The sequence below is a fragment of the Zootoca vivipara genome, chromosome 3, assembly GCF_963506605.1.
Source record: "Zootoca vivipara chromosome 3, rZooViv1.1, whole genome shotgun sequence".
NCBI classification, from domain to species: domain Eukaryota; kingdom Metazoa; phylum Chordata; class Lepidosauria; order Squamata; family Lacertidae; genus Zootoca; species Zootoca vivipara.
This window is the reverse complement of record NC_083278.1, coordinates 45,908,286-45,936,142: the sequence shown is the minus strand read 5'-3', so window position 1 is coordinate 45,936,142 and position 27,857 is coordinate 45,908,286. Positions and strand designations below refer to the sequence as shown.

The following is a 27,857-nucleotide window of genomic DNA, read 5'->3' as shown; positions in this document are numbered from 1 at the left end:
ATAATGTCAAGAAAGACCCTGTTGACTTGTATATATAGAAGAGCAAAAATGTCAGGCACGCCGAGACCCTATTTCTCCTAGTAGAAAAATGATCAAATAGAAAGAGCAGGTCTCTCTCACTTTGTTGTGACCTTCCTTTGGCTAAAAGTAGCTTAAATGATTTAGGGCCCATCACAAAGAGCATAGAGGAGCTTAAGGAAGTAATCAGTGGGTGAAGGAGAACACAGAGGTGGCAGGTAATCCAGGCTCAATGACTCCTTATGTGAAAATAAGATTTAGCAGAAGAGAATTCCTGAGTGAATCACTTTGATCAGCTAGTTCTACCTGAATTAAAAGCATTCTATTGTTTTATTAACTTTTTATCTCGGTGAAAATCAGGGTTGTTGTTTTTTTTGGGGGGGAATCTATCGTCGCCCACCATATAATGAAGTAGTACAGACTTCTAAGCAGTTTACAACTCTAAAAACCAATTGCACAAACATTAAGTATGGTGGATTTCCCCTCCCTCCTTTAACATATATTGGCAAGCAAATACAGTATGGAAAAGGAGTAGAATGGTTTTTACCTCCACATGCTGATTTCTCCACCCTCACCCCGGTAGTCTATTTTTAGGCAAGATGTAAAATCTGTGCATGAGTGGTCCCCGTGTTTGGGAGATTTGGGTCAGTTGCCTGCTCTGGGATGGGGTTGCCCTCCATCTAGGTAAATGAATAGGCTTGCAATTTGGGAGTGCTCCCCTATTCAGCATTCTCGCTGAAGCCTCAAGTGATTCCTATGTCCAAGACTTTTACCAGCCTTAGTTAGTACACCAGCTACAGCTGTTCCTGGATAGGGACAGTTTGGCCACAGTAATCCACACACTGGTGACTTCTAGGCTTTATTACTGTAATGCGTTGCCTTTGGCCCTGTCCTCGTATTTGGTCTGGAAGCTTGCAGCTGCTGCAAAACACTGTTACCCATTTGCTCTCTGGGAAAAACCTATTGACAACACATGACACCTCTGTTGAAATTACAGTGGAACCTCGGTTTATGAACACCTCGGTTTACGAATTTTCGGTTTACGAACGCCGTGGACCCATCTGGAACGGATTAATTCACTTTCCATTACTTTCAATGGGAAAGTTCGCTTCAGTTTATGAACGCTTCAGTTTATGAACAGACTTCCGGAACCAATTACACCCATGCTTCGGGTTAAGTACGCTTCAGGTTGAGTACTCCACGGACCCGTCTGGAATGGATTAATCCACTTTCCATTACTTTCAATGGGAAAGTTCGCTTCAGTTTATGAACGCTTCAGTTTAAGTACTCCACGGACCATCTCGAACAGATTAATCCACTTTCCATTTCTTTCAATGGGAAAGTTCGCTTCAGTTTACGAACGCTTCAGTTTATGAACAGACTTCCGGAACCAATTGTGTTCATAAACCGAGGTACCACTGTATTGCACTGGCTGCCAACTTGCTACCCAGCTAGATTCAACGTTTCAATATTGCTGTATAAGGCCCTGTATGGTTCTGGACTAGGATACCTGGAAAGCTGGGTCTCTGCATACATTCCACTCTGGTCACCTAAATCTGTGAATGATTCCACAAACCTCTGAGACTTGAGCATGTGCTTTTAGCACTGTGGTACCAGTTCTCTGGGACTTTCTTAGAAGTAAAGCAAGCCCCAACTTTGCTATGTCTTCCAAGTATTTCTAAAGTCAATCTATTTTGATTATGCTGTCTTCCATTCTTGATGGTCTTTATGCTGTTTTAAAACTGTGTTATTATCTGTACTACGGTTTATAGTCTATTTCTGTATACTGCTTAGGTATTCAGTGGATGCAGAGTGGGTTATAGATTCAGATTTTTTAAAAACTATATTTAAGATTTAAAATAATATTTTAAAACTTTTCCTGCTATAAGGTAACATTGCAAGTCAATGACAAACTCAGACATTTGGTGTGGATATAGGACATTTTAAAAATGTGAAAATTGTATAGATAACAAATATTGTTTCTCTTCAAGCATTAAGAAAGCAAATTATTTTAGGTTGCAGCATTACACAGTTACTCAACAAATAAGTATAAAGAATTTCAGTGGTCCTTGTGGACAAAAAACTGTTCACTAAACTGCATCCTAAAAATAGAACAAAATCCATGTATTTATAAAATTCGATTTAAGATTTTACAGGAGGGAAATCAAATTTCCTTATGTGTTATTCTCTGATGGTTGGCTTTCCACTAACATGCTCTCTTTTCAGATTATAAATGTTAGCTCAATCTTTCAAGAGGCAGAAACCATGCCACAAGATCAAACAAAAACACTGAACAATGAATATTTGCTAGTAATCTGTATCTATTTTATAATGATTCCCTGCTACTAATGCGCACATGCCAATGTGATATTTCCAAAAAATGACAAAAACCAACAGCAACTGATTTAAAATGTCAGAGCAAGCCTGTTGTATAAATACAGCATATTGAAAAACATTAAAAATAGCCATTGCAAAATATATGTTATAACTAGTATAAATACATATAGGCCTACTACAAAATGTGCCTAACGTAAGATAATTACAGGACTTATTGGCAGTCATTATTTTAGGATTGCAGCTATATAAATGAACACTGCATAGGTATGAACCCATCAGCAGCCTACTACTATGCTTCAAAGTTAAACCATCTGCCCCAGCAATAGCTTTAAGTAGACTCCTTGGCAGAGCATTTTACATTCTCAATATTCTAGTAATTCCTTTTCAATTAGAAAAATCAGTGTTGATTTGGTTGATCATGTTAGCACAGACAGATATTTAATTAAGTACCACCTCCAATTGAGGAGAACAATTTCCCCTAAGCCTTCCTTCTGTGCATGAACTTCAATTGTTTACTCATAAAGCTAAGAACCATTTTGTACATCTAACCCAGGCATCCCCAAACTGCAGCCCTCCAGATGTTTTGGCCTACAACTCCCATGATCCCTAGCTAATAGGACCAGTGGTCAGGGATGATGGGAACTGTAGTACAAAACATCTGGAGGGCCGAAGTTTGGGGGTGCCTGATCTAACCTGTACATGTATCTGCACATCTAAAGCAGGGCTGGAATAACATGTGGCCTTCAAGATGCCATTGGACTCCATCTCCCACCAGTCACAGCCAGCATGGTCAACAGCCAGGGGTGATGGGCAGTTGGAGTCTACAGGTTTCTCGTCCCTATTCTAAAGTTACAGGCAAATCAGATGATATAACTTCAATCCAGCTCCTTGTTTTTAACAAAACCTATATTGTCATTGGTATGTTTTTTTAGAATGGTTTACGATCAGGATGATGCTTTCAACATCTGATAGAATATATCAAGAAATAATTTTTTTAAAAAGAAAACACTCAACAATGGCCCTTAAAAACATGGCGTTGGTTACTGACAACAAACATCCCACCATGCTCAGTGAGTGAGAACAAGTGAATATTTCTAAACAAAAGAGAAAACTGAAAGAGTGCTTGAATGCTCAGGAAAAAAAAATGTGTTTCCAGCATAGGAAAACACATTTTCAAGAAGGTGTACACAAAATCCATCTACATATCACTTTATAACATTTTGGGGATCAACCAGTGCTAAACATTTTTCAACATGCAGGGAAACACTCTGTAAAGTGGAAAGGAAGAAAGCTGATTTTGCACTTTCTAGATAGGCAGGTTGTGTATGGTACAACATGAATTTTTGTTTTTGTTTTGGCTAAAATGCTACACACACACACACACACACACACACACACACACCTACCTTGGAAATAAGGTTCTACAAAGTTACAATCTGAAATCTACAACAACTTTTTTCTGCAAGCTTGGGCTATCTCATTATTCACCATGCTTTGGATAATTTGTGAGCAAACTGAATGCCACTAGGCCTAAAAGACAACATGTCCACACCTCATCACTTTATTTTCATTGTATGCATACTATCTAGACTTTGCCTACTATCTTGCACCCGGTTACCCATCCACAGGAATGTCTTTTAACCTTAACCAAATGTAGTGCTTTTTTCTAGAAAAATAGGTGCCACTACTCACCATGAAGTTGTTATAGTGCCACACTTTTTAACCAAAACAAAAAGAGGTTCTGGTACTGTGTACCCTTGAGTCATAGCTGCCAAGTCTCCCGTATTCCCTGGGAAATCCCTGTTTTTCCAGCTGTTCCTAGCTGAAAAAACGGATTTTTTTGTTTCCTCCCGGGTTATTCTGGCGTGCAAAATGGCTGCAGTGCGACTTCTGGCGTGGTGGCCATTTTGGAACTGGGCAAAGCAGCATCAAAAGTCACTTCTGAGCATGCTCCGCCCAGTTCCAAAATGGCGGCAGCGCTACTTCCGGTCTGCTACTTCCGGCTGGTCCCTTATTTCTCCGACAGCAACTTGGCAGGTATGCCTTGAGTACCCCATAAAAAAGCAATGGCCACATGACTGCAAAATTTATTTGGAGGCTTGTTTGGGGAGTAGTGAATAGCTTTCTGAAAATCCAACTATATAGTGTCTGTGAGATACCCGTCTACACACTTGTGGGCACCCCTAAAAAACAATAAAAAGCTGATGCTGGAATCAACTAGCAAACTCACTCAATACAGCATCACATATTTTATGGCCAATACAGCATCACATATTTTATGCAGGGATGAGCCACGACTGTCATGACTTTCAAACGACTACTATTTCATCACTGTCCACAGGAATAATACCATCTCTTATAAAATGGAGACAGTAGTATCAAGGAAATACTATATAATACTGATGTCAGTTCTGGCATAAGAGAAGTGGATTAAGTGGATCTCCACAGTGAACAGAGATAAACAGATCATGTAAGGCTGAAGGAAGAACTCTGTACCAAGAACTAGGTAGATAGATGGACAGACAAACAGACAGACAGACGGTAGATAGACGGAGAGACAGAGGAACAAAGATATCAGGGAAGCAGCCAACTCTGGTAATCTTAGAACACCAGAGCAGTATCACTGCAAATGTGCAATACTCTAACCAATTTGTTACATAAAAAAACATTTTGCTGCATATTTAAGTTTATAATAAAGGTTTTCAAACTAATGTCTAAATGAACCTTCCTAAGTCAAGCCAAGTATCCTTAGGTGTGGCTAAATCAAACCAGTGAATAGGTAGTGTTTTGTTTTGTTTGTTTTATCCTTGTACAGCACCCACAGGTCAAATTTGGGCCAAAAGTTAAAGGCTCCCCATGCCTATTATAAACCCCACCACCCTCACCACAGTGAGTTAGAACATTGTGTGACCAGGGTTCTAATACAGGGGCAAGACAATGCACATAGAATAGGATCCTCTCTTCAGATCTTCCCTCAACACGTGGAAAGGGTAGAGCTGGCCCAGCAGAAGCTGGGCTAGCATGATTTAGAGCACCCAAACACTGTACACAAGGGTCAAGAGTTGTGTTTATAGTTTTCTGATATCCTTATCAATATTAATCTTAATATCTATTTCATTTTAATGCTATGCCAAGTATGGGTCAGTTATCTGTTAGTAGGCATACCAGTCTACAGAAGGTTTTGTGACATAACCAGCAGGTGTGTAGCACCCTGCAGATCATCATGTGAGCCCTTTGTAAGACTGAGTGGCCCTCTACAGCATGGGTCTCCAAGGTGGTGTCCACAGAGGTCAGAATGCACACCTGTTTATCCCACGGTGCCTGCAAATACCTACAGTGCCCGGGAGATTCTTTGCAGTTCCTCTTTCCACTAACTCAGCCACAGCTATACTGAACACTCACCCCTAAGCATTGCCACAATTCCCTGGATGCTGGACTAGGCTCCCACCCTCCCTTCTGTTCTGACGCAAGGAGTGCTCCAAAGAGCTTCTCTCTGTGAGCAAGTGCAGTGATTGAAGGACATGCCTACATCATTTTGTCTTCCTCTTTTTCTGCTCTTTTAGATATTGCAGTCTCCATAGTCACCTTTTTTTTAAAATGCCAGATCTCTCTCCACACTAGCCATTTTGTGACTGGTGCCCATGACAGTTTTCAAATCTCCAAAAGTGCCCACTGGCCCCCAAAAGTTGGAGATTCCTGCCCTACATATATATTTTAAAAAATGAGAACAAGAAAGTAAGGAAGGATTTGTGACTTTTGACAATTATTCTTGAGGGGAAGAAAGGTAACAATTGCCAAAATACCACAAAGAGGTTTCACATGTTACCTGGCTATGACAAAGAGCACACAACTGACACCCAAGTAAGCCAGCAGAATATACATCCAGATATCAGGGGAGAGAGGATTCAGGAAGGAGAAGACGCCCGGGTTTGTACCATTGGGCTTGCGGTACAATATACTTATTCCAAGAGTCATAAAGGGCTTGGAAAAGTCGATGACCGTCTCTCGAACATACGTAATGGCCAGTGGTGCAACGGCAAGGTCAGCTTTCTGTTTGCAAAGGAAGAAAAGAGAGGAGGAGGGAGGGAGAGGGAGAGAGAAATAGGCCATAAGTCAAAAGCAGCAGACAGAAGCAGGCAATCAAATTAAATAAAACACAGACTTATACACTTTGAGAGCCCTGTCTCGGTACCAATTAAGCTGAAATTTAAAGCTCTGCTTCTGCTCCTCCTCCTCCAGTAAAGAAGCTGATTTATACTGCTACTCTTCCTCCAAGAGTTTTGAACACTGCAGTGTTTACAGATACCATTAAAGATAATGGAGAGAAAAATCTGAAAAGTGACTATTTGTGGAATTCCATTTAATATTTCATTTATAACATGCTCTATTTGAAGGTTGTGGAGGTGGGGGGTTCCCCTTCAAAATATATACTGGAGGGCTGAATGGATTTTAAGCATTAAAACATTCTCCATTTCATTTAACCTGTTCTGATCGACACACAACAAGAGAATTAGGCTCACATTTTAAACCCCTGAACCACAATCAATACAGAGAACCATGCAATTAGATCTGTGCTAAATAGTGGCATCTTTGACTCTCCCCGATTTTATTTTATTTTTTAAAAATGCAGTACTAACAAGTTTCAAATGCAATTTGAAAAGCAAAGTCAGAAACTGCTGTTACTCTCTGTTGCCACCCCTAAATTTACCACTGGGAATGCAGAAGCACTTCCATATTGTTAGCGGAGCTCTCTGGATCATAGTCATGAAGTCTGATTTTCAAGTTCAGTTTAAGTTGTTCATTCCCACCCACCCTTAGCAATGTAAAAACTTTGTATTCAAATCAACCCCCCCTTTCTGATTCTTGAAAGAAAAGGGTTTGTCATTAACTTCAGAATCATCAACGATACTGCCCTACAGTTGCTCAAACACAGGCGCTCCATTTTCAAATGGATTAATTATTTTCATTCAATTTATTATATTTATAATCCTGCCCTCCCTTCCAAAGGACCCTAGGGTGGCAAACACACCTGTTACAGAATGTAGTGGTTATTCAGTTTGACTCCACAGCCCTATTTGTGTGCAGGGCTCGCATGTAAATGCTACAGACAACCAGGGAGAGTGGAGATGCTAAAGCTCTGGGCTGCTCCAACACTGCTATTCCTATCCCCCTAAAAAACAGCATTCTAACTCATGTGGGAAGCCTCCATAAGTAGAGGGGCTTCCCTGCTTCAGGCTCAACTTTCCATTGCCTTGAGGTTTACAGGCACAGCAACACTAAGGGGAAGAGTTGAGCACATTTATCCATGCTCCCTGAGCTCATCTGTAGCACATTTACTGTGAACAGCATGCTCTAAAACAACTTACAAATAACTCTCATACATGGTATGAAGTAGCCATGTTGGCCTGTGGCACCTTTGAGAACATCATAGGAGGTGCCACTGAAGGTGCCACTGAAGGAGAAATCAGCATAAAATGTCTCTTTCTTCCTGCATCTTGTTGGCTGGAGCAGCCTAAGCAGAACTCCACTCAGGGAACGCTACCATCAATTGTAGCACACTCTGGCTACTACTGCTTCTGTTTATCAGCTGGTTAGCTGAACACAAACAAATAGGCCCTTTCACACAGATTTGGAGAGTGGGAGTCCTTCAACTGGCTTAATATACCTTATCCTAATTTCATTATATCGAATAACATTTACGCAAGACCAATGATTGATTGCCTAACTTGAAGAGGTGAAGTTTGCTATGTCCCCCCCCCATGCGAATTTGACAACTCCCCCACAAACTCTAGTTTCTGCTGTATTTATTGCTTTTTATTAGATACAATATGCCCTGCTGTGTTAAACAGATTTTGTGGTGTATTAAAAGTTCAGAGGATCAAGCTTAAGAGCATCACTTCCAAACTCCATAGAGAACCACAACATTAACATGATGATCATTACTCCAAAGAGAATGTCTACGTTATGCAAAATACAGTTATACCTTCAGCTACCGGTAAGTGTATCACCACACATTTTTATTGTGCCTCTCTTTCCAATTACAGGGCAAAGCAGCCAACTGAGATAATAAAACACACATATGGTTGACACTCATGAAGATGTCATGTCATCACTCTGCAAACAACTACATCTCCATAACAAATGAGATCTTTTGCATTTTAGCCTTTCAACTCTATTTGATAGGACAAAATATTATGGGTAAAAGGTTTTTACCATGGCCCTATATCTGGTGAGCTTGCTACAGTAGATAAAGGTTTATTTACAGGCTGCTTTTCAGCCAACACAGTTCTAATGCAAAAATAACTACAACAATCAAAATTTAAAGCAAAACCCACATATTTATATGCATTTCTGAATCTGCAACTAAAACTCAGAGATCTCATAGACGTTTATGAGTATCACAACTGGGCAAAGTTATGCATAAAACCACACCCAACTAATAAAGGAGGAAGCCTGATATTATTTAACTATGAAGTTTCAAAAGCTTCAAGACTTTTCAATGCCTGAAAAAACTAACTTGTAGAGTGTGGCAACTTTGAGCTGGTCACTCCTTCAACACTGGAGCCAGTAGGTTGAATTGAGGCTAGCTATCGTGCTCACCTCTGCCAAGAAAAGCATATATTTAAGCGAGTCCATATATCACAACTATCACAAAGAAAACCCTCTTTAAGATAACTGCTCAAAGAGTTGTCCATACAACATATAAGTGGCTGGTTATGTTGGTCTCTATTAGACTGGAAAACTTCACTTCATTTAATATTTATAACCCACATTCCTATCCCAAAGGAAACCCAACAAAGCAGCTAAGAGGTCTGCAGTCTCTTAATAAACATGAACAGAACATCAAAGGGAATATCAATAGTGTAACAAACTTACCAGACTAAGAAAAGACTCATCCATGACCATGCCAGAAATATCTGTAAACCATGGATCACCAAAATGGCACCTGCACCTGCGGAGACCCCGCCCACTGCTGCAATGAGGCTTCAAAGAAGCATTCCAGCCAATAGAATTCCCCCCTTAAGCCTAATTGCAATGTGGGCCATGTTTTTGGAAAGGGGTAGTTAACTAGCCCTCACACCTGTGACTTCTTACCAACTAATCCTCTCCCTGTTCCCATGGTGGAAACAGGCTTTAGCAAGAGTTTATTGGCTTCAATAGGAGGCTTCTTTGAAACCTAATTAAAACAGAGGAGGGATGTTTGTGAGGGAACTTGCCTCTTGGGGAGGAAAGATTATCCCTGGCTTTCCCAGTGGTGCCCCTCCCATGCTGAAAATGCCTTTCCTTGCCACAATCAGGCTTCTTTGAAGGAGGGGCTATGGCAGTGATGGCCAAACTTGACCCTCCAGCTGTTTTGGGACTACAATGCCCATCATCCCTGACCACTGGTCCTGTTAGGTAGGGATGATGGGAGTTGTAGTCCCAAAACAGCTGGAGGGCCAAGTTTGGCCATCACTGGGCTATGGGGTATGGGTCAGTATTACCCCTTCTGTTCCCAACTGTCAAACATACCCTGACATTTCTATCCCACAAACAGGTTTGAAGAAAAGCTTTCTGTTGGCCCCAACAGATAGTAAAAATCCGTGGCTTGCGGTCATTGGCCTAAGGGGGTCAGGCTAGTCCCCTCCCCAATCCCCCTCACAAGCTGGCACCGCTGGCCCTAACTGTTCCCCTATGAAAAAATTCACAGCATGCCAAATATAGTTTTAGTAAAAGTAGTTTTAGGTATAAAGGCTGTCCACCTGTGAGGGCTGCCTCACAGCAAACGAGTTTTAAAAGCTCAGCTGTTGTTCCTAACAGCTTTTGTTTTATGAAGTAGAGGCAACATTCTGCTTACAGTTTCCACAGGCATTCGCCAAGGGTGCAATCAATGGCATTGTTTTTAACTGGAGGGTGACATATCTCCACAGCACAACCCAGAGTTTATGTACTTATGAAGGCAGAGGGAAGCACTTATTGGATTTTAACACTGTACTTATTTGTTACATTTCTTTCCTGCCTTTCCGCTAAAGTGCTTTCAGCAGATCACTGTGCTTACCATTGGCTTCCTATGCAGACATTGCCCAGGTCCAACATTGATTCACATGTCTTAGGCGAGCCCCTATCAAACTAATGGCACCTCCACTTACTGCAGTTCAAAATGTACATGGCTTTAGTTACCAGTTAATCTCACATTGAACTCCCCTATTTGAAAAGAGTCTGTATTTACATGGCACTGAGCTATCCCAGTCTGACTTTTGGAAGAAGAACACAATATTATAATAATTTCTTGGAATATTTAGCAGTGCAATCCTACACAGAAGCAATCCCATAGAGTTCAACGAGACTTCCCCCCAGATATGTAAATAGTACAGAATTGGAGCACAACGTTGGTTTGGTTTTGGCTCTATATTTACTTTCCATGTTTTACATGTATTTTTCATAATGTGCATGAGTTTAATTAATCACCCACGTATTTTCAATTAGTTGCTAGCTGTCTAACTTTTAAAATTGTTAACGATAAATTATTGCCACAAAAGACACAGAGAGTGCTTTTATATATCCATTGCTAGTTTCCTTGCATTAAAGTCTACAGCACAAATGCTAGCCTGTAGTCATGGCATGCTTGTTTGCCTGAATGTGTTTTTTTAATAAGTGCTTTATTAAATTTTATCTGGGTTGCAGGCAATGTACAAATATTAAAAGCATAAATATTAGAAAAAATGAATGAAATGAAAACTGCAGAAGTCTATATTCCATAAAGAGTTTATCTTGGTTTAGACAAAGTTTCTGGGCCAGATCACACTACTATCAACCAGCAAAATGCTCGTAGTTTTGATAAGGGCAGGGTGGGGAGGCCTGTGTTTTACAAAGAACTCCTGTGGGCTGCAGTGCATTTCTATGAGCTCGGTTTTCTTTACTGACCATTCAAATCATGTTTGATTTCCAGGAAAAGGAAGAGAATCTGTACCAGCACAGATAGCCACCACTCTCCCCAGTCTTCTAAAAACAACATAAAATAAATACCATTTAAAATAACACCACACACCTAAAACAGCTCCCATCCTCCAGAGCTTCCCAATTCTTTGGAGCACTGGAGGGGTAGATGCACAGGGAATGGAAAGCCAAGGTTTGAAACTGCCCTTTTCTTGGAAATCTGGATCTAAGTAATTGATTTCCAGAATTTGCCTATGCTCCTGAAATTTAGCTTTTTACAAGATATTTCATTTTACTGAGAACCTAGATAGGAGGAGATGGGATGGGTTGGAGATATGGGTGAGGAAATGAGCATCAGAGAAACACCAGTGAGATCAAGAGCACAGATTATAGAAAACAGCAATGGATAAAAGAATTGTGTGGAGCTGTGCAGAGCCCCAAAAACACATTAACACATTTCTCCCTTTTAATTTTAATTTGGGTTTGCTGAAGCCTCCCAATCCAGTTAAAAATAGCGGCAAAGTCTGGAAGCTAAACTGGAAGCTAAACCTGAGAAATTTGACTCGGTACACATTTAAAGCTGATATTAAATTCACAATACACAGCTTTCATTCGAAATTTTCACTTTTCTGAATTCCAACGAGTGCAAGGATTGCTTTGGAATCGTTGAGTGGTGAGTGAAACTTCCCAGTAAAAATAAGTAAATTTTAAAGGACCCAGAGGGAAAATCGCATTTACCATTTTAGATCAATCCTGAAAGCATTTAGTAGTGAAAGCACTTGCTCACCGTTGCATCACGTGTTCACAAGACTATTCCAGGAAGAGATGCCCAGCTGGAAGCTGGCTGCCAAGTGCCCCATATCACTGTGAGTGTGAAGGCAGATTTCCTAAACTTTTAATAACATCAGACTCTTTCCTGATCAACCTTAACATGAAATATCTCAAAAACAGCTGCAGAATGAGTCAACATTTTCATGCATCACGGGCTGATCCAAAGACCTCTCTGATCAGTTTGTTACAAGAATCTACCACGCATATGTGTACTTGCTGGTTGCTTTTTAGCAAGAACACTTTAATTGGCTCGAACTATGAAGTTACAAATTTCTGATACTCTTAGCCATAGACTTATTTCCAAGCAAGGAGTATTTATTATTCTCTATGGCTCACTTAAAGAGCCCTTCCGGCATCACCGGAGAGGGAGGTTGCGGGCACCACGACCCTTTCACGTGCCGGGGGTGGGGGTGGCTGCCATCCCTCCAGCTATAGGCCGATTCCCGGACGCGTCACCCCCTGCACGTCCAATCCGGACGCGTCGGGGGCGTGGCTTGCGTCTTCAAATGCAAGCGCGCAGCCTGGGCTCGGCCTCTTTGTTCCTGCCCCCAGCCGCTTCGGATCTTTTCCTGCCCACCCTCCTTTTAGGCAGGCGCTTTAGGCAGGCTTCTCTTCTGACTTTGCTATGGACTTCGGTTGGTCGCCGTTGAGGGGCCTGGTAGGACTTTTTCCACCTGGCCAATTGGCTCTGGCCTTGTGGTTTTCACCTTCCTTGTAGCAACATGTCACAACTTTAGTTTTGGCGGTTAGGCATTGGATTATCTGAGAAAGGTCTCTGGTGGGGGGAGGTTGCTGCCATCACCTCCCCCCAAATGCTGAGGGGTACTTCCTTAAGGAGTCCGGGGGCGTGGCCAAGTCCAAAACCGTGGAAGGTGAGGGCCAAAGGCACACCCTCTACCGGTGACCCCAGGGTGAGTTCCTAGTAGATCCGCATCACAGGTCTCACCCAACAGTGGTTAACCCTTCTCAGACTGCCAGCACAACGGGCTGGAGTCGGGTATAGTTGGTTAGATCCAATGCCTAATGCCAATAACTCTCTACAATCCGTAATCAATAAAGTTGTGGCCTTTTTATGCCCATTAACCTTATATCATTGTGTCCTGAGTTTTTATTCATTCGGGGAAGGTCGGGGTTTAGCCACGCAATGAGTAAAATGATGATGATGATTAATTTGTATACCACCCTTCATCCATAGATCTCAGGGCAGTTCACAACATAAAAATACACAGTAAAAACCATAAAATACATAATAGAAACAAGAACAGAAACAAAAAATAACCCCCTCTCCCCCATGCACGTACATAAAAATTGGTCCAACAGATTGTGTGTTATCTAGTTGTTCAGGCTGACATGAATGATTCAAGCAAGCAATAGTACAGATTTGTTATCTTCGTTTCATCTTTAGCATGTATTGCTTTGTACAGCAGCTTATGCTCTAAATCTACCGTAGCTTAACTGAACATCAGTGCATGAAATAAAAAAAAGGAAGTGAAAGTCGTATATTTCAGCAAAATACATTCTAAGTAGTTTTCTCTCCCATTTTACCATGCCATTTTCTGTACAGAAATAAATTGCAGCCTTGCAGTTTTTATTTCTGCTTTACATAAAGACGCAAGCAGACAAATGGGTTTCCACTAGCTGAATGAGATTATCTGGATTTTGCTGCCAGAATCTTGGTGCAAGAGGGCAGTTTCACGTTTGAAATATATGACAAAATGTAAACTAATCATTAAGATGTGATTCAGCATAGACAAAATAGGGACAGAAATAAGCCCATCTGCTTCTTGACAAGACTCTGACCTCACTTTATTTGGGGGAAATGTAAAATTATGCCTGTTTTAACACTCTGCACAAAATTGAGATGCTGAAATAGGACATACCCATTCCACTTAAAAACATTTCAGTGAAAATCCCTCATATGTAAATACATTAAATATTACTAGAAACACAGAGTTTTTATGTTCTTGTAGAAGACACAAAAATATATGATACTAAGTCACACCAACACTCTTAATCTTAGAGTCATGGGTTTGACCCCACGTTTGGGAAAAGATTCCTGCATTGCAGGGAATTGGGCTAGATGGCCCTTGTAAAGGTAAAGGTAAAGGGACCCCTGACCGTTAGGTCCAGTCATGGACAACTCTAGGGTTGCGACGCTCATCTCGCTTTACTGGCCGAGGGAGCCGGTGTACAGCTTCTGGGCCATGTGGCCAGCATGACTAAGCAGCTTCTGGCGAACCAGAGCAGCACACGGAAACTGTGACGGGTATAGGGCTCCGTTGAGTTGTTTATGACTCAATTAGGAGCCTCTGATTATCGCCCGGCGCGCTTCCTCTCCGCTTCTCTGCTTCCGTAGAACCGGGCTGGCAGTAAAACACACACACAGCAGAGTTCTTCTTCTCACACAGCGAAAACTTGTATAGCCGTTGGATGAAAAACCTCTTAAGAACACACAGAGTCCAAAGTGTTCTAATAACTACTTAAGTTTATTCTAGAGAGAAAATAACAAACAACCTGGTGAGAGCGCAGACATCTTGCGACCGTCTCCCAGGCAGAAACGAAACCAACTGCAACATACAGAAACACTTCTGGTACATTCTGTAACATGATCTTCCTCAGTGGTCAGGTGCTACAGTACACAGTTAACTCTTTAGTTACTTGTTACTCATCACACCCCCTCTCACCTGAACACTGGGGATAGCGGGTATCCAAACTTACCCCAAAACCAACCCTTCACAGAATTCCCCATGCCGTTGGAAACTCAAGGGTTTTGTGAACCCATCTGCTAGGTTCTCCTGGCTTGGACAATACCTCAACTTCACCAAGCCTACCTGTATGCTCTGACATACGTTTCGGAAGCAGATGTCTAAGTGTTTGGTTCTGGCCTTGAACTGTCCAGACTCCGCCAGTCTCAAAGATGGTTGATTGTCGCCCCAAACAGTGATGGGCTGGCTACAATCACCCCAGATTTCCTGGACCAAACATCTGTAGTACTCCAATTCAGTGCATGTCGCAGACAACGCACAGAATTCTGCTTCCGTGGAAGACATTGCTATTAGGCTTTGCCTGCGCGACCGCCAACCAATCAGGGCATTTCCAAACTTGACTACCAAACCAGTCACTGACTTCCTGTCCTCCTGATTGGCCCAATCAGCATCTGCAAAACAAGTGAGTTGTGGCTCACCTTGCGCTGACATCTCCAAACAATACTCTTTGGTCTCCTGCAAATACCTAAGCACTCTCTTAATGCCATTCCAAGCATGCACGCTACGTTTCGATGCTTCTCTACTGAGCAAATTGACTGCAAAAGCAATATCTGGTCTGCTCCATTGTGACAAATACAACAGACTCCCTAGCGCTGACTGAAACACTTCAGGACTCTCAAACGCTACTTTGTCCTTCACTTGTGACTCTTTCACAAAGTTTGTCTCCATGGGTGTTCTGACCCCTTTACAATCAGACATTCTGAACTTCTCAAGCAAATGTTCAATCTTGCCTTTCTGACTGAGCAAAAAACTTCCATCCTCAGTTCTGTCTATCTGCACACCTAGATAAACATTCACTGCACCTAGATTCTTGAGTTTGAACCTCTTGCCTAGCTCTTTTGCAAACTTCTGCACTTGCATCTGGCTCTTTGCTAAGCAGATCAAGTCATCTACATAGACAAGCAACAGTTCTTGCTGTTCTCCTTCACCTCTGAGATACAGACAACTGTCAGCTAGACTCTTCCTGAAACCTAGGCTCTTCAAAACAGAATCAAGACATGAATTCCAATTTTTAGCTGATTGCTTCAGACCGTAGATCGACTTGTGCAGCTTCCACACCTGACCTGGCACGTCACTCTCAAACCCTGGAGGAGGCAACATGTACAACTCCTCCTGGAGGTCAGAGTTCAAATAAGCGGTGTCCACATCAAAGTGGTTGACCACTAGGCCTCTCTGCGCTGCAGTCGCTAAAAGCATCCTGAAAGATTCCGCTCTCGAAGTCGGACTAAAGACATCTGTGTAGTGGATTCCTTTCTTCTGAGTAAAACCTCTAGCCACTAATCTAGCCTTGTACTGAGGCTCTCCAGTCACTGTGGGTTTCAGCCTGTAGACCCACCTACAACTGACTGCTTTCTTGCCTTCTGGCAACTGTGTTAGGCTATACACACCAAGAGATTGCATGGAGTTCAACTCTTTCTCCATTGCAACTTTCCACTTACTAGCTTCCTCCACTGACAACTGTTGCACCTCTTCAAAGCTTTCAGGCTCACACACTGCTAGGTTCGCCCATACACTGACAGCTGAAAACCTTTCAGGTGGTTTACCTTTCGTGGTGCGTTTTGAACGCCTTGGTCCCACATCTTCCCCCTCTAAATCCGAACTGCTTGTCTCTGACTGTGGCTCTCTCGGACTAGCAGCACTGTCAAGAGACCTACTACGCTTTGCAGCCCCCTCTGGGCTTGCTTTGGGTGAAGTGGGTGACCTACCACGTTTGCTGTACTTCCCAGGCTTGACCTGGGGTGATGTCGGTGCGCTTCTGACTACTTGCTTCACTTCCCTAGGAGCTACACCACTTGGACCAGCTGCCTGACCTGGATCTGGTCCTGCAGCACCTGGAACTCCAGCATCAGCTACCTGAGTTTCCTCTTCCTGGTCAAAACCTGAAGACCAGTCAAGAAGAACTTCGGGGTTAGCATGAATGCGTCTCCAGCCCTCTTGTTCACAGAACGTAGCACTCCTGCTAATGTGAACGCGGGTTTGGTCCCCCTCTGCTGGTACAAACCTCCAAGCCTTTGAGTTTGGTTCGTAACCACAGAAGATCATTTTTCTGGATCTTGATCCTCCCTTTCTGCGCTTCTGCTTTGGAATTAGAACCCAAGCCTCACACCCAAAAGTTCTGAAATAGTGCACCTTCGGAACTTTGCCATACAACATGTAGTAGGGTGTGTTGTCCACAACTGAATTAAAAGCACGGTTTGAACAATAATTCACAAATTTATAGCATTCCCCCCAAAACTTCTGGGGTAGTCCTGCATCAAACAACGTTGCCTCCACCAGTTCAGACAGCGTTCTAAATTTCCTTTCAGCTAAACCATTCTCCTGTGGACTAAAAGGGGCGGTTTTTCTGTGCCTAATTCCCTTGCTGCGGAAAAAACCTTGTAGTTCTGCACTCAAAAACTCTCCCGCTCTGTCACTCTGGAAACACTGGACAGTGACGGAGAACTGTAGTTCTACCTCGGCTACCCACTCCTGTATCACTCTGGCAGCCTCCCCCTTCTCTTTCAGTGTTATGACCCAGGAAAAATGGCTGAAATCATCCAGAAGACACAAAACATATTTTGAACCACCTAAACTTGACGTTGACATAGGCCCAGAAATATCCAAGTGCACTAACTGAAATGGTTTTGTGCTCTTCCTCTCAGACCTAGGATAAGAGCATCTCTTCGTCTTCGCTTTCGCACATGCGCGGCATTGCAGGTGTTTTTGACATGGCTTGAACCTGCAACCTTTGACAAAATCAGGGGCTTTTTTCACATAAGGAAAAGACATATGACAATATTTCCTGTGCCAAGCATGAATACAATCCTTATGGATGGCGCCCTCTGTGCCCTTTGGGGTATTGGCACTTTTAGCCTGAGCATCACCAGTGTTACTTCCACCTGCTTGCCCCCTCCCATCTAGGACAAACAGACCATCAGACCCAACAGTAACACTTATTAGCTCAGCCCCATCTTTGGCAATTTTGCAAACACCATTGGCAAAACTTATTTCAAAGCCCTCACGCAATAAGCAAGACACACTTAAAAGACCATTCTCCATGCCTGGTACAACATAAACATCAAGGTTAGTGTCTAAGCATTGCATATAAAAAACACCCTTGCTTTTAATTGTTCCAGAAGAACCATCAGCAAGATGCAGGCTTTTTTCATCTTCAAGTGGCCTGCAGTTCAGGATCTGTCCTGAAGGAGGTACAAGATGATGGGTGCTGCCTGAGTCGATAATAAAAGTGAAACTGTCCTGTCCTCTGTTTCTGACCGTTGCTAAGGCAGCAGAAAGACGGCTGACAGGCTTATCTGGAGTTTTCCCACGTCCTCTGCCTCGGCGCTGCTGGCTGGTCCCACGACCACGTCCGCTGGGTTGCCTGGCACCTGGCTGAGTGACCTTGGCTGCTTCCGGAGCTGGGCAGAATCTCGCTACGTGCCCCGGCTCCTGGCACCGAAAACAAAGCCTTGTTGCGCACGCACTCACAGTGGATTCCTCAGTGCTTTTTACTGCACCCCCACTGGCTTCTCTGCGCCCATGGCCCCCCTTCTCAGCCGATTCTTTCTGGCGTCTCTGTTCCTCATCCGCCAAACTGTCCCAGGCTTGCTTGGCATTCTCAGCATTTTGCACATAGGGCAGTTGTGTAGCATCGCAGCTCATGGCAATGGCACATAGAGCCTTATTGTCTTTTCTGGTTTCTGCTGCAAACCTCTGTGCTTCAGCTGCTGAATTATCAGCGACAGGGGTTGGAGGATTTAACACACAAGTCCACAAATCCTTTCCCAGCAACCACATTCTGGCCCTTTCTCTCCACTCTGCATAGTTGTCGCCATTCAACCTCTGGAACGGCACGACAAATGACTCCTGTAGCTGCTCCGCCATCTTGTCCACCCCCGGGCTCCGTGTCTAGGTACTCACTCAGAATAGCTGACGTTGCTCCTCCGGGTAGACTGCGGATCCCAGCCTTCTGGTACAGGGTCTTTCTGCTAGCGAGTGCATATTCAACAGGCGCCGTATATTCAACAGGTTTCTCCCGGCTAGCTCTTTACACCGGCTTTCTCCAAGGCTTTTACAGCTGCAATCACCTTTTATTGCTTTGGTGATTGATTAGGTTCAGGACCTCTTATCTCCCATAACCTGTGACGGGTATAGGGCTCCGTTGAGTTGTTTATGACTCAATTAGGAGCCTCTGATTATCGCCCGGCGCGCTTCCTCTCCGCTTCTCTGCTTCCGTAGAACCGGGCTGGCAGTAAAACACACACACAGCAGAGTTCTTCTTCTCACACAGCGAAAACTTGTATAGCCGTTGGATGAAAAACCTCTTAAGAACACACAGAGTCCAAAGTGTTCTAATAACTACTTAAGTTTATTCTAGAGAGAAAATAACAAACAACCTGGTGAGAGCGCAGACATCTTGCGACCGTCTCCCAGGCAGAAACGAAACCAACTGCAACATACAGAAACACTTCTGGTACATTCTGTAACATGATCTTCCTCAGTGGTCAGGTGCTACAGTACACAGTTAACTCTTTAGTTACTTGTTACTCATCACAGAAACACTGTTTACCTTCCCGCCAGAATGGTACCTATTTATCTACTTGCACTTTGATGTGCTTTCAAACTGCTAGGTTGGCAGGAGCTGGGACTGAGCAACAGGAGCTCACCCCGTTGCGGGGATTCGAACCGCCAACCTTCTGATCGGCAAGCCCTAGGCTCAGTGGTTTAGACCACAGCGCCACCCACGTCCCAGATGACCCTTGTGGTTCGTTCCAACTCTACAATTCTATAATTCTATGTGGGAAAATGAAGGCACTTGGGGAAAGTGTGACCGAAATCATGGAAATGGCTTAAAGATCACACTAGCCTTTATCCACACAACTGTGTGTCACTGTATACATAACAGAGCTTGGAAGACTTTGACAGTTTAACTTGCTCTGCGTCAGGAATTAACCAGATGCTTAGAGAGGGGACCACACAAGCCGACTGACTTGACGACATGGGAACATGTCTAATCAACCTGCAGCATTGCAATCTGCCTTCAGAATTCCAAAAGTAATCACTGCTCTTGCTTACATGCGACTCACTATAATGTATTTATTTTATTTATTTCTACAATTTAAATACATCTTAATTATAATTGTCTCTAAGCAGTGTTCCAAAAACTCGGTACAATGAAAATCAGTTAAAATGATAAAATCAGAGATCAGTTAAAATGCTTGCTGGGGTAAAAAGTAGCTCTAATCTTCTACAGAAGGAAAGTGGAGGGAAATGCTTTCCTCTTTATCACTGATTAATTTTGGGAATGGGGTGGCTTAATCCATTTTATGAAATTATAAACAAATTCTAATTATTTTTCTTTCAGTTTACTTGTCTTCATTAGGGTTAGGGGGGATCCAAATGGTGCATAAATTAACCAAGTAGCACAGTGTATGCAATGTTGGACCTGTAATGTTGGCATCATATGGCATCATATTTCATTTAGTATTTTTTCTTAAATCAGAATTTAAGTCTAGTGCGACTGTATTTTATATAACATTTTGTCACAGTAATTATATATTACAAGAGAAAGAATAGCATCTTAAAAGGATATGATTATTTCCCACTTCAAGTATCACTTCATACTTAGTAACCAAGGTCAGCACTTTAATAGGAGGCTGTCAAGGAAAATTCTGAATAGGAAACTGCAGACGGTTGTTTTTATGGCTATAATAATGCATTGCTTCACTGAAGAGATGCAAGTACTTATTGCATGAGAAACAAGATTAAAGTTATAGCCACTCACAGCAACTGGATCCTCAACAGCCAATACAGGCAATTGCACAGTGAATTCATTAGTCTGCAGTACTTAACTCTGGTGTGGGGTACAAATCATGCTGTTTGTGCAAGGACTTCCAGTTGTACATGGGAGCCCCCTTCTACCCCTTTGCCCATGTGCTCCCCAAAAATCTGTTTCATAATAGATTTGGGAGATTGGGAGGGGAGGGGGAGAGGGGGGGCGTTCTGTTGTGACAGGTTGACCTCATCAGATACAACCCATAATTTTCTAATTGTCATTCATTACCATTGCCGTGATAGACTCAATTCAAACTTTGCACCAAACCATGGTTAGTGCTAAGCAAGGGGTTAAAAAAACCTATCTTAGTGAACTGGAGTTTCCAACATTAAAACAGGCAAACCATAGTTTAGAACTGTTTGCTTTTGTTTCCAATATGCTCAGTGATAAGCTTTATAAATTCAACAGCCTAGTTTGCTGATCCTTTCCCAACATTGGTTTACAAGCTGATATCGATCTAACCGAGACAAAGAGTGCTGTGTAGTGCTGTGTAGCATAACATGCAAATGTAGCCTAGTATGACACTGCAACTTTTCAGTGTATCTTCTCTTTCAGCTGTCCTGGAAATAGTATTACTGAAGGTGAGAGGATAAATGAATTCTCTAAATAAACAAATTGCCAACTCAGTGGTACTATCCAGAAGACATGGTACAGTGGTACCTCTGGTTACAAACGGAATCTGTTCCAGAGGTCTGTTCCTAACCAGAAACCGCTCGTGGCACGATGAGGCACGATTTCACTAATGGCGCCTCCCAGTGCATGCGCACCTCCAGCGCACAATTTCCACTCGCATCCTGGGGCAAAGTTCGCAACCAGGAGCGGCTACTTGAATGAAGGTTAGCGGAGCTCGTAACCTCAATTGTGCGCAACCAGAGGCGTTCACAACCAGAGATACCACTGTATTCCTGAGCAGTCCGCCATCCCCTTGAATTCAAATTGACCAGTTGTTGGTCAGAGACGGCGGTGTTTAGGGGATGAACCAGAGTGTTCAAGCACCAGCCCTCCACCTGGAGGCCGAGAACAGATATGCACCCAATGCCTGAGTCAAAGCCTACCTACAACTATAATCAATAACATTTTCAAATGTTACGTGGCCCATTTTCAAATCCAAGAACATTGTCTTGTACAATGTCTAGGCCTTTTGTCCTTGGGGTGGGGGGTCACTGCAAGTAAGTCCACGTGTTTATTCTTTATATGCCACCCAGAGTCACTGCAGCAACCCAGTCAGGTGTGCAGGGCATTATTATTATTATTATTATTATTATTATTATTATTATTATTATTAAACATATTGAGTGTGCGGGGGACTGGGTATTTGAGAACAGGCACTCTGGCCACACTTTGTTGCTGCACTTGATTATGCACATAGCTTTAATACATGTGAACAATACACCTAAGAAAGCTGTGTATCACAGGTTTTTGCTGTGTGCATGTACATCCTTACATTGAGACAGGGTCTCAATCAAAAAGACACACACCCAGAGGCATGGCCAGTGGGCATGCCCCCCCCCAACTGTAATGCAAAGCAGTCTGAACAAAGCTACACACACCTTTCAGACTTGGCATTATGCATGGCTGTTCACAATGAATAAGAGCCAAGTCCATTTTAAATTACTTTGACATGTGTTCTTCTGCAATTGCACTTACAATATAACTTTAGGGATGAGCTGTTTTTGCGCACTTGAAGAATTTATTCATCAGTTCTCCAAAAATAGCCAAAGAACAACGTGCCAATTTCCTTAATACAATGAGTAAAGCCATGTGGTGGGCACCTTTGCCAGCAGCACGTCAAGCTCTGAAGTTCGGTTTGAAATACAGCTGCAATTTTGGAATGACTGGTAATGATCCTAAGAGCTGTACACTTCCCAGTGTTTGGTGATTTAGAGGATAGCTTAAATGTTTATCACAGTTATATTTATTGCAGCTCAGGAGCTCAAATCAATAGTAATGTATGAACAGGGAAGTTTGAAATGTTTGGTGTTCTATTATGTTTGTTACTTTATGCTAATGTGTACCTGGCATTAAAAAATTCTAAGTGTTCATCTATGTACTACAAATTTACTTACAGACGGTTGGGTTCGGATGTACATATTTCAAACCTTGTGCCCCCACCCTCTGTCTTCAAGGAGTCCTTCCTTTCTCATTGCACCACAATTAACCTAGAATGTCTTCAATGGACCATAATTTCCTATTATGTCTGTACCTGGAAACTATGATAACCCGGATGAGAACAAGCTAGGATCTTAAAACCACTTCAAACCATGGTTTAAGGTTTGGGTTTGTTGCATCTAAATTGGGCATATGTCATCAGTACAAGGTTATGAATCTACGGCCGTTGGGGGTATTGCTTTTTGCTATTTTGTTACATATTTTGTGCTTTTATTTTATTTTGTACTTTTCTGTTGCAAACTGCTGTGTGATCTTCGGATGAAGGGATGTATATACATTTAGTAAATAATAATAATAACAACAACAACAATAACAATAATAATGTGAAGGGAGAGGGCCAAATGGTTCCTTGGATGAGATGATCGTCATTGTGTGGCTTGTCCTCTTTGCACAGCATCTAGTGACTAGATACTAGACTATATTTGGATTTCAGCTGATGATAAAACACTGGGCTGGTACTGATGTGTCAACCGGCAAGTTTTGATACATGTCGTGATTACTTGAGGGTCCCTTTGAGAACAGTAAGGAAGCACAAAAGTTCAAAGACAAAAAATAAAACATATACTTTTCACTAGAGCTACATTGTCGCTGTTTAAAGGAAGTTTAATAGCAGAGTGTGGAAGTAGAAGATGGATTCGGCTTGTCAGAAGCAAAACCAGGGCGATAAGGGCGAAACAAAGAAGTCATGCTTGATGTGCTCATTTGGGTCACAGCTAATAGCATTGGAAATAAAAAGGTCAGAGCGTTTAGTGCAAAGTCTCGCGGGTTCAGCAATTAGACCAAACAATGCAGACGTCACAGTGGTCTGTACTGGCATATAACAAATTTTCACAATAAATTATCTTGTGGATGGCCAAGAGGAGGGAGAGAGGAAAGGGGACAGAAAAGGGATAGCATGCTGTAATCATTTGAAAAAATAAAATAAAAAACATGAAGCAAAAGAGAAAGAACAAGGCACACTAACATAGGTGATATTCAGCGTTGGGTATAGTCCGAGTAGACCCATGGAATAAACACGTCCATTGAATTCAGCTGAATTCTGAATGTGACCTGTACACTTTGATATGAAGCAATGTTGGTACTAACCAATGTTTATTTGTTAAGCAGTGACCAAGACCAAACAAATACAGAGAAAATAAATGATGTGCCTCTAATATGATTAAATATTGTGAATCTGTATGTATGGTTCCAGAAAGGCTAGCTCTGGAGGTATGCCCAAAAAACTCAATCAAATGTAATTGATAATGATTAACGGAAATTACTTTAAGTGAAGAGAAATGGTTCAAGCATAAAACAATAATGCTTAATCTACATGCTAAATAAATGTATGCTACAAAATAAAAATGCAGTCTGAACAGATGGTCTTCAAAGGGCTAAAAGCATAAATCAGGAAGGAGCTAAATTAGAACATCCCTGGGATGCTAAAAAACAAACAACAAATGAAGAAATAAATAAGAAAATAAAGACACAAAAACAAGTATAAATCTGAGGACAAAGTGAATACACAATACTGAACAGGACTCTGGAAATGCCTTTAAAAGCTTATCATCTAATAAATTAGAGATTTCAATTATTTCTCTCACTCTGCCCTTCATGTGCCAGGTAACAACTATTCACAGAACCATTTAAATGCCCTTGAAAGAGTTTGTAGAGAGACATAAACTGAGTTAGACCTGGCTTTCATGTAAGTGGTGATTTATTTATTTATTTTTTATTTTTTAAAAACCATCTAGAAAACTGGCTGTGAAGGGAAAGGGTTCTAGAAATGCATTCAAATTTTTTTGCTCCCTCCCCCAAATCTGGTACAGGCACAGTTATACTATCTCAACAGGTCTTAAGACAAAGTGTTGAATGTCTTATGCAGCCTGAACAGCCCTGTTGCATCTATTTTCCCACTTTTAGGAACCTGTGTGGATCGAGACCTTCCACTTGACTACTTACTTGTGTCTAATCATATTCTGATCTATTCCAAGGCTCAGGGAAGGAGGTAGCTTACAATATGATGGTCACAACCCATCATATCCACACCACACATTTAAATCACATTGATAGCTCTGTAACAGTTATGCCTGTATATACAGTATGTGAAATAATTATTATAGTGTGTGTGTGTTTGTGTGTGTGTGTGTGCCCCTCCCAGCCTGAACCCCTGGCACACTATCTGCATAAATTAACCATCTCAAAATTCAGACGTGCCTTTACTTTAGCCAGATTGGATGTGCTGCCCTCTGCCGTACTTGGGGGCAGATTTCAAAAGATTCCAAATGAAAAACGACTCTGCTCCTGTGGAATTGGTTATCGTTGCCACCTGCCCTGGGATCTTGTGGTGAATGGCAGCTACTAAATATAACTAATTAAATGTCTAGAGCAGGCAAACAAACATCCACTCAATCACATGGGTCACCACCATCAATTCTGTTTTTAATATGGGTTCTGGTTTAGCTTCTTAGTCCCTACTAGAGCTTCCAGGCACTATCCCACTGCTTCTCTCAGATTAATAGAAAACAGAGGTAGCTATCATTGTAATAGTGACAACAGCCTCTTCCAGACAGTTGGATGATTGGTCCCTGCAATAGTTTAGAATAGTGCAAAGCAGCCATCCTGTTTTCAAGCTCCTCCAAGCATCTAAGAGAGTTGCTGACAAAGCCATGAGAATCAACATGATCACATCTTCCATTTCTGTCTTAGGGTCATGTAACCTCAGGCAGATATGGAAATCAGCCTTATCTATGAATGCCTGGAGTTGGTTGGCCACCACACACTTAAACTTAATCATATAGACCCCAAATGGCAAGCTGGAAATATACTGGAACATACTACAATCACCCAACTCAAGCTCCTTCTTTTTAAGGTACTTTCTATCAAAGGAATTACTAACGGTACTGAGGATTACAACATAAGGATTAACGAAAGTTGCTGCATGCATAACTGAAAATGGCTGGAGTATTAGGAATTTTGTCTGTTTACCTAAACTGCAACTTATTTAATAGAAGTTGCTCTGAGAACAAAATGTATGATGCGTCATAATCAGTGCATTTTGCCTCTGATCTGAGCACAGATGTATTTGTCAAATGTCCAAATGTTTACTTCATTGAACCAGCTTGAATATAACATCCTGAGAGAACACCTCATTACCGCTCTACCAGAGAGAGTGTACAGTCAGCAATGTAATGCTTGACACATTGCCCAGCATATGCGTGACAATGCTCAGTGGCTTCACAAGACCTGCAGGTGTGACAGAGTCAAGGCAACACATGCTGTGCTTGGATGAGACGACAGGCTATTGGAAAAAGTCAGAGAAGCTTTTCAAATTAATCATGGGAGCACCCTAGGAAGCAAGCAACCTATATAAATAGTACTCATTTACAAAAAACTGAATAGGAGTCCAGTTTGTGTAAGGCAAGTATTCCAAACATAGCTGTCAAGTTTTCCCTTTTCTCGCGAGGAAGCCTATTCAGCATAAGGGAATTTCCCTTAAAAAAGGGGAGAACTTGACAGCTATGATTCCAAACCATGTGATTTTTCTCAAGAAGTTTTAAAAACAGCCTTTGTGTGGAATAACCAGCCTCATATAACCAACATGCTTAAGTCTAATTAATGCATGAAGGGGTTAATTCCATAGAGTAAGCTGTATTGCCAGGCTAGGTCACTCTTCCTCACCTTGGGAGGGACTAGGACTAGGTAATCAAGCTTTTGTTCCTTCAGTTGACCTGAGAAGCTTAGTGTGTAAAGAGACCTGATTTGGTTGCTTCAAACTCAAGTGGTCTTTTTTCTATTGTAAGGGAAAATGGGAACTTTGGAAACAGCTTAGAAAGACATACATATTTTGAAGACCTAACAGCCTATTATTTCCACCCTTTATTTTGCTGCATATTTTGTGTTTTTAAATCTCTGCTGGGGTTCTCTCACCAAAGAGTACTTGCCCCAAACCTGGATCTTGGCATCTAGGGAATTCTTTTTTAACAACTGAATACTTTGTAACTTTTGATTTGAATTTCTCTCAATATTTGCGCAAACACACACTTTCTCCAGGTTTATCCAAATGCAGTGCTCTCTTATTATGAAAAGCCTCAACGAAACGCAAAAAACAAACAAAAAAGATACAGTGATACTCTTGGGCAAAGATTCCCATCTTAAAAACAAAACATATTATTGTTTTATTCCCTTTACAAACACCTAACCTAGCTATTTTGCAAGATTCTACACTGAAAAAAGAAGACCCTGTCAAACAGTACAGTCTGTTCTTTTTAATGAGGAATGAAGCACAATAGCTAGTCTGTTCAAAAGGAATGCAAAACAACAATTTGGGAATGGTAAAAACATTCCTACTGCAGGAATCCTATTTTGTTTTCACATACTGTATAAGCATTTTGAAGACGAGATGCAAGACAGAAATTCAGCAAGACAGAAATAAATGGAAAGGCTTTGCACCTTTCCATTTCTAAAACACAACCCTAAAACTCAACATACAGTGGCGGGGGACGTGTGTGTTGTCCTGTCATAGGAACTGTTCAAATGCCTAACAAGTTAAGTATGCAGATTACACAAAAGAAGAAAATAAATAATCATAAACACTAGTTAAAAAAATAAATCATTCAGGTAAACCTCCTTATCTGGTAGCACTTCGGTTCCCCACTCTCTTTATTTAAGAGGATTATTTCTGGACTATATATTACAATTCTTAAGAGTCTGTTTAATTGAAGAATGAGAAAATGTGTCTGTACACACACCACACACACACACACACACACACACACACACACACACACTTTGGAATGTCCTAGGGAAGCAAAAGGGGAGAATAAAAAATGAAAACTGGAATGGAGACAAATAGAAACAGATTGCTTGCTAGCTACACACAGAGGCTCAGAAGGCTATACTGATGACCATCTTCATTAATCAATCCCTTGACTTAAAGCAACCACTTCAGGGCTAGATATAAATCAATTGGATTACTTGTGTAAGTGCTCACCAATGTGAGAAATTGGTTGCACAGTCTAGCCCTT

The 27,857-nt window shown here is 41.9% G+C and overlaps 1 protein-coding gene across 1 annotated transcript in view; it reads right to left on the bottom strand.

The window, feature by feature from the left end:
• Window positions 1-6,070: 6,070 nt before the first annotated feature.
• The window catches only part of LOC118082226 (glutamate receptor ionotropic, kainate 2), a 282,953-nt gene continuing 261,166 nt past the window's right edge, over window positions 6,071-27,857 (bottom strand). The window contains exon 11 of the mRNA XM_035109323.2: window positions 6,071-6,405. Within this exon, the coding sequence (XP_034965214.2) occupies window positions 6,178-6,405 (228 nt within the window). The 3' untranslated portion in view covers window positions 6,071-6,177. The remainder of the gene's footprint in view (window positions 6,406-27,857) is intronic.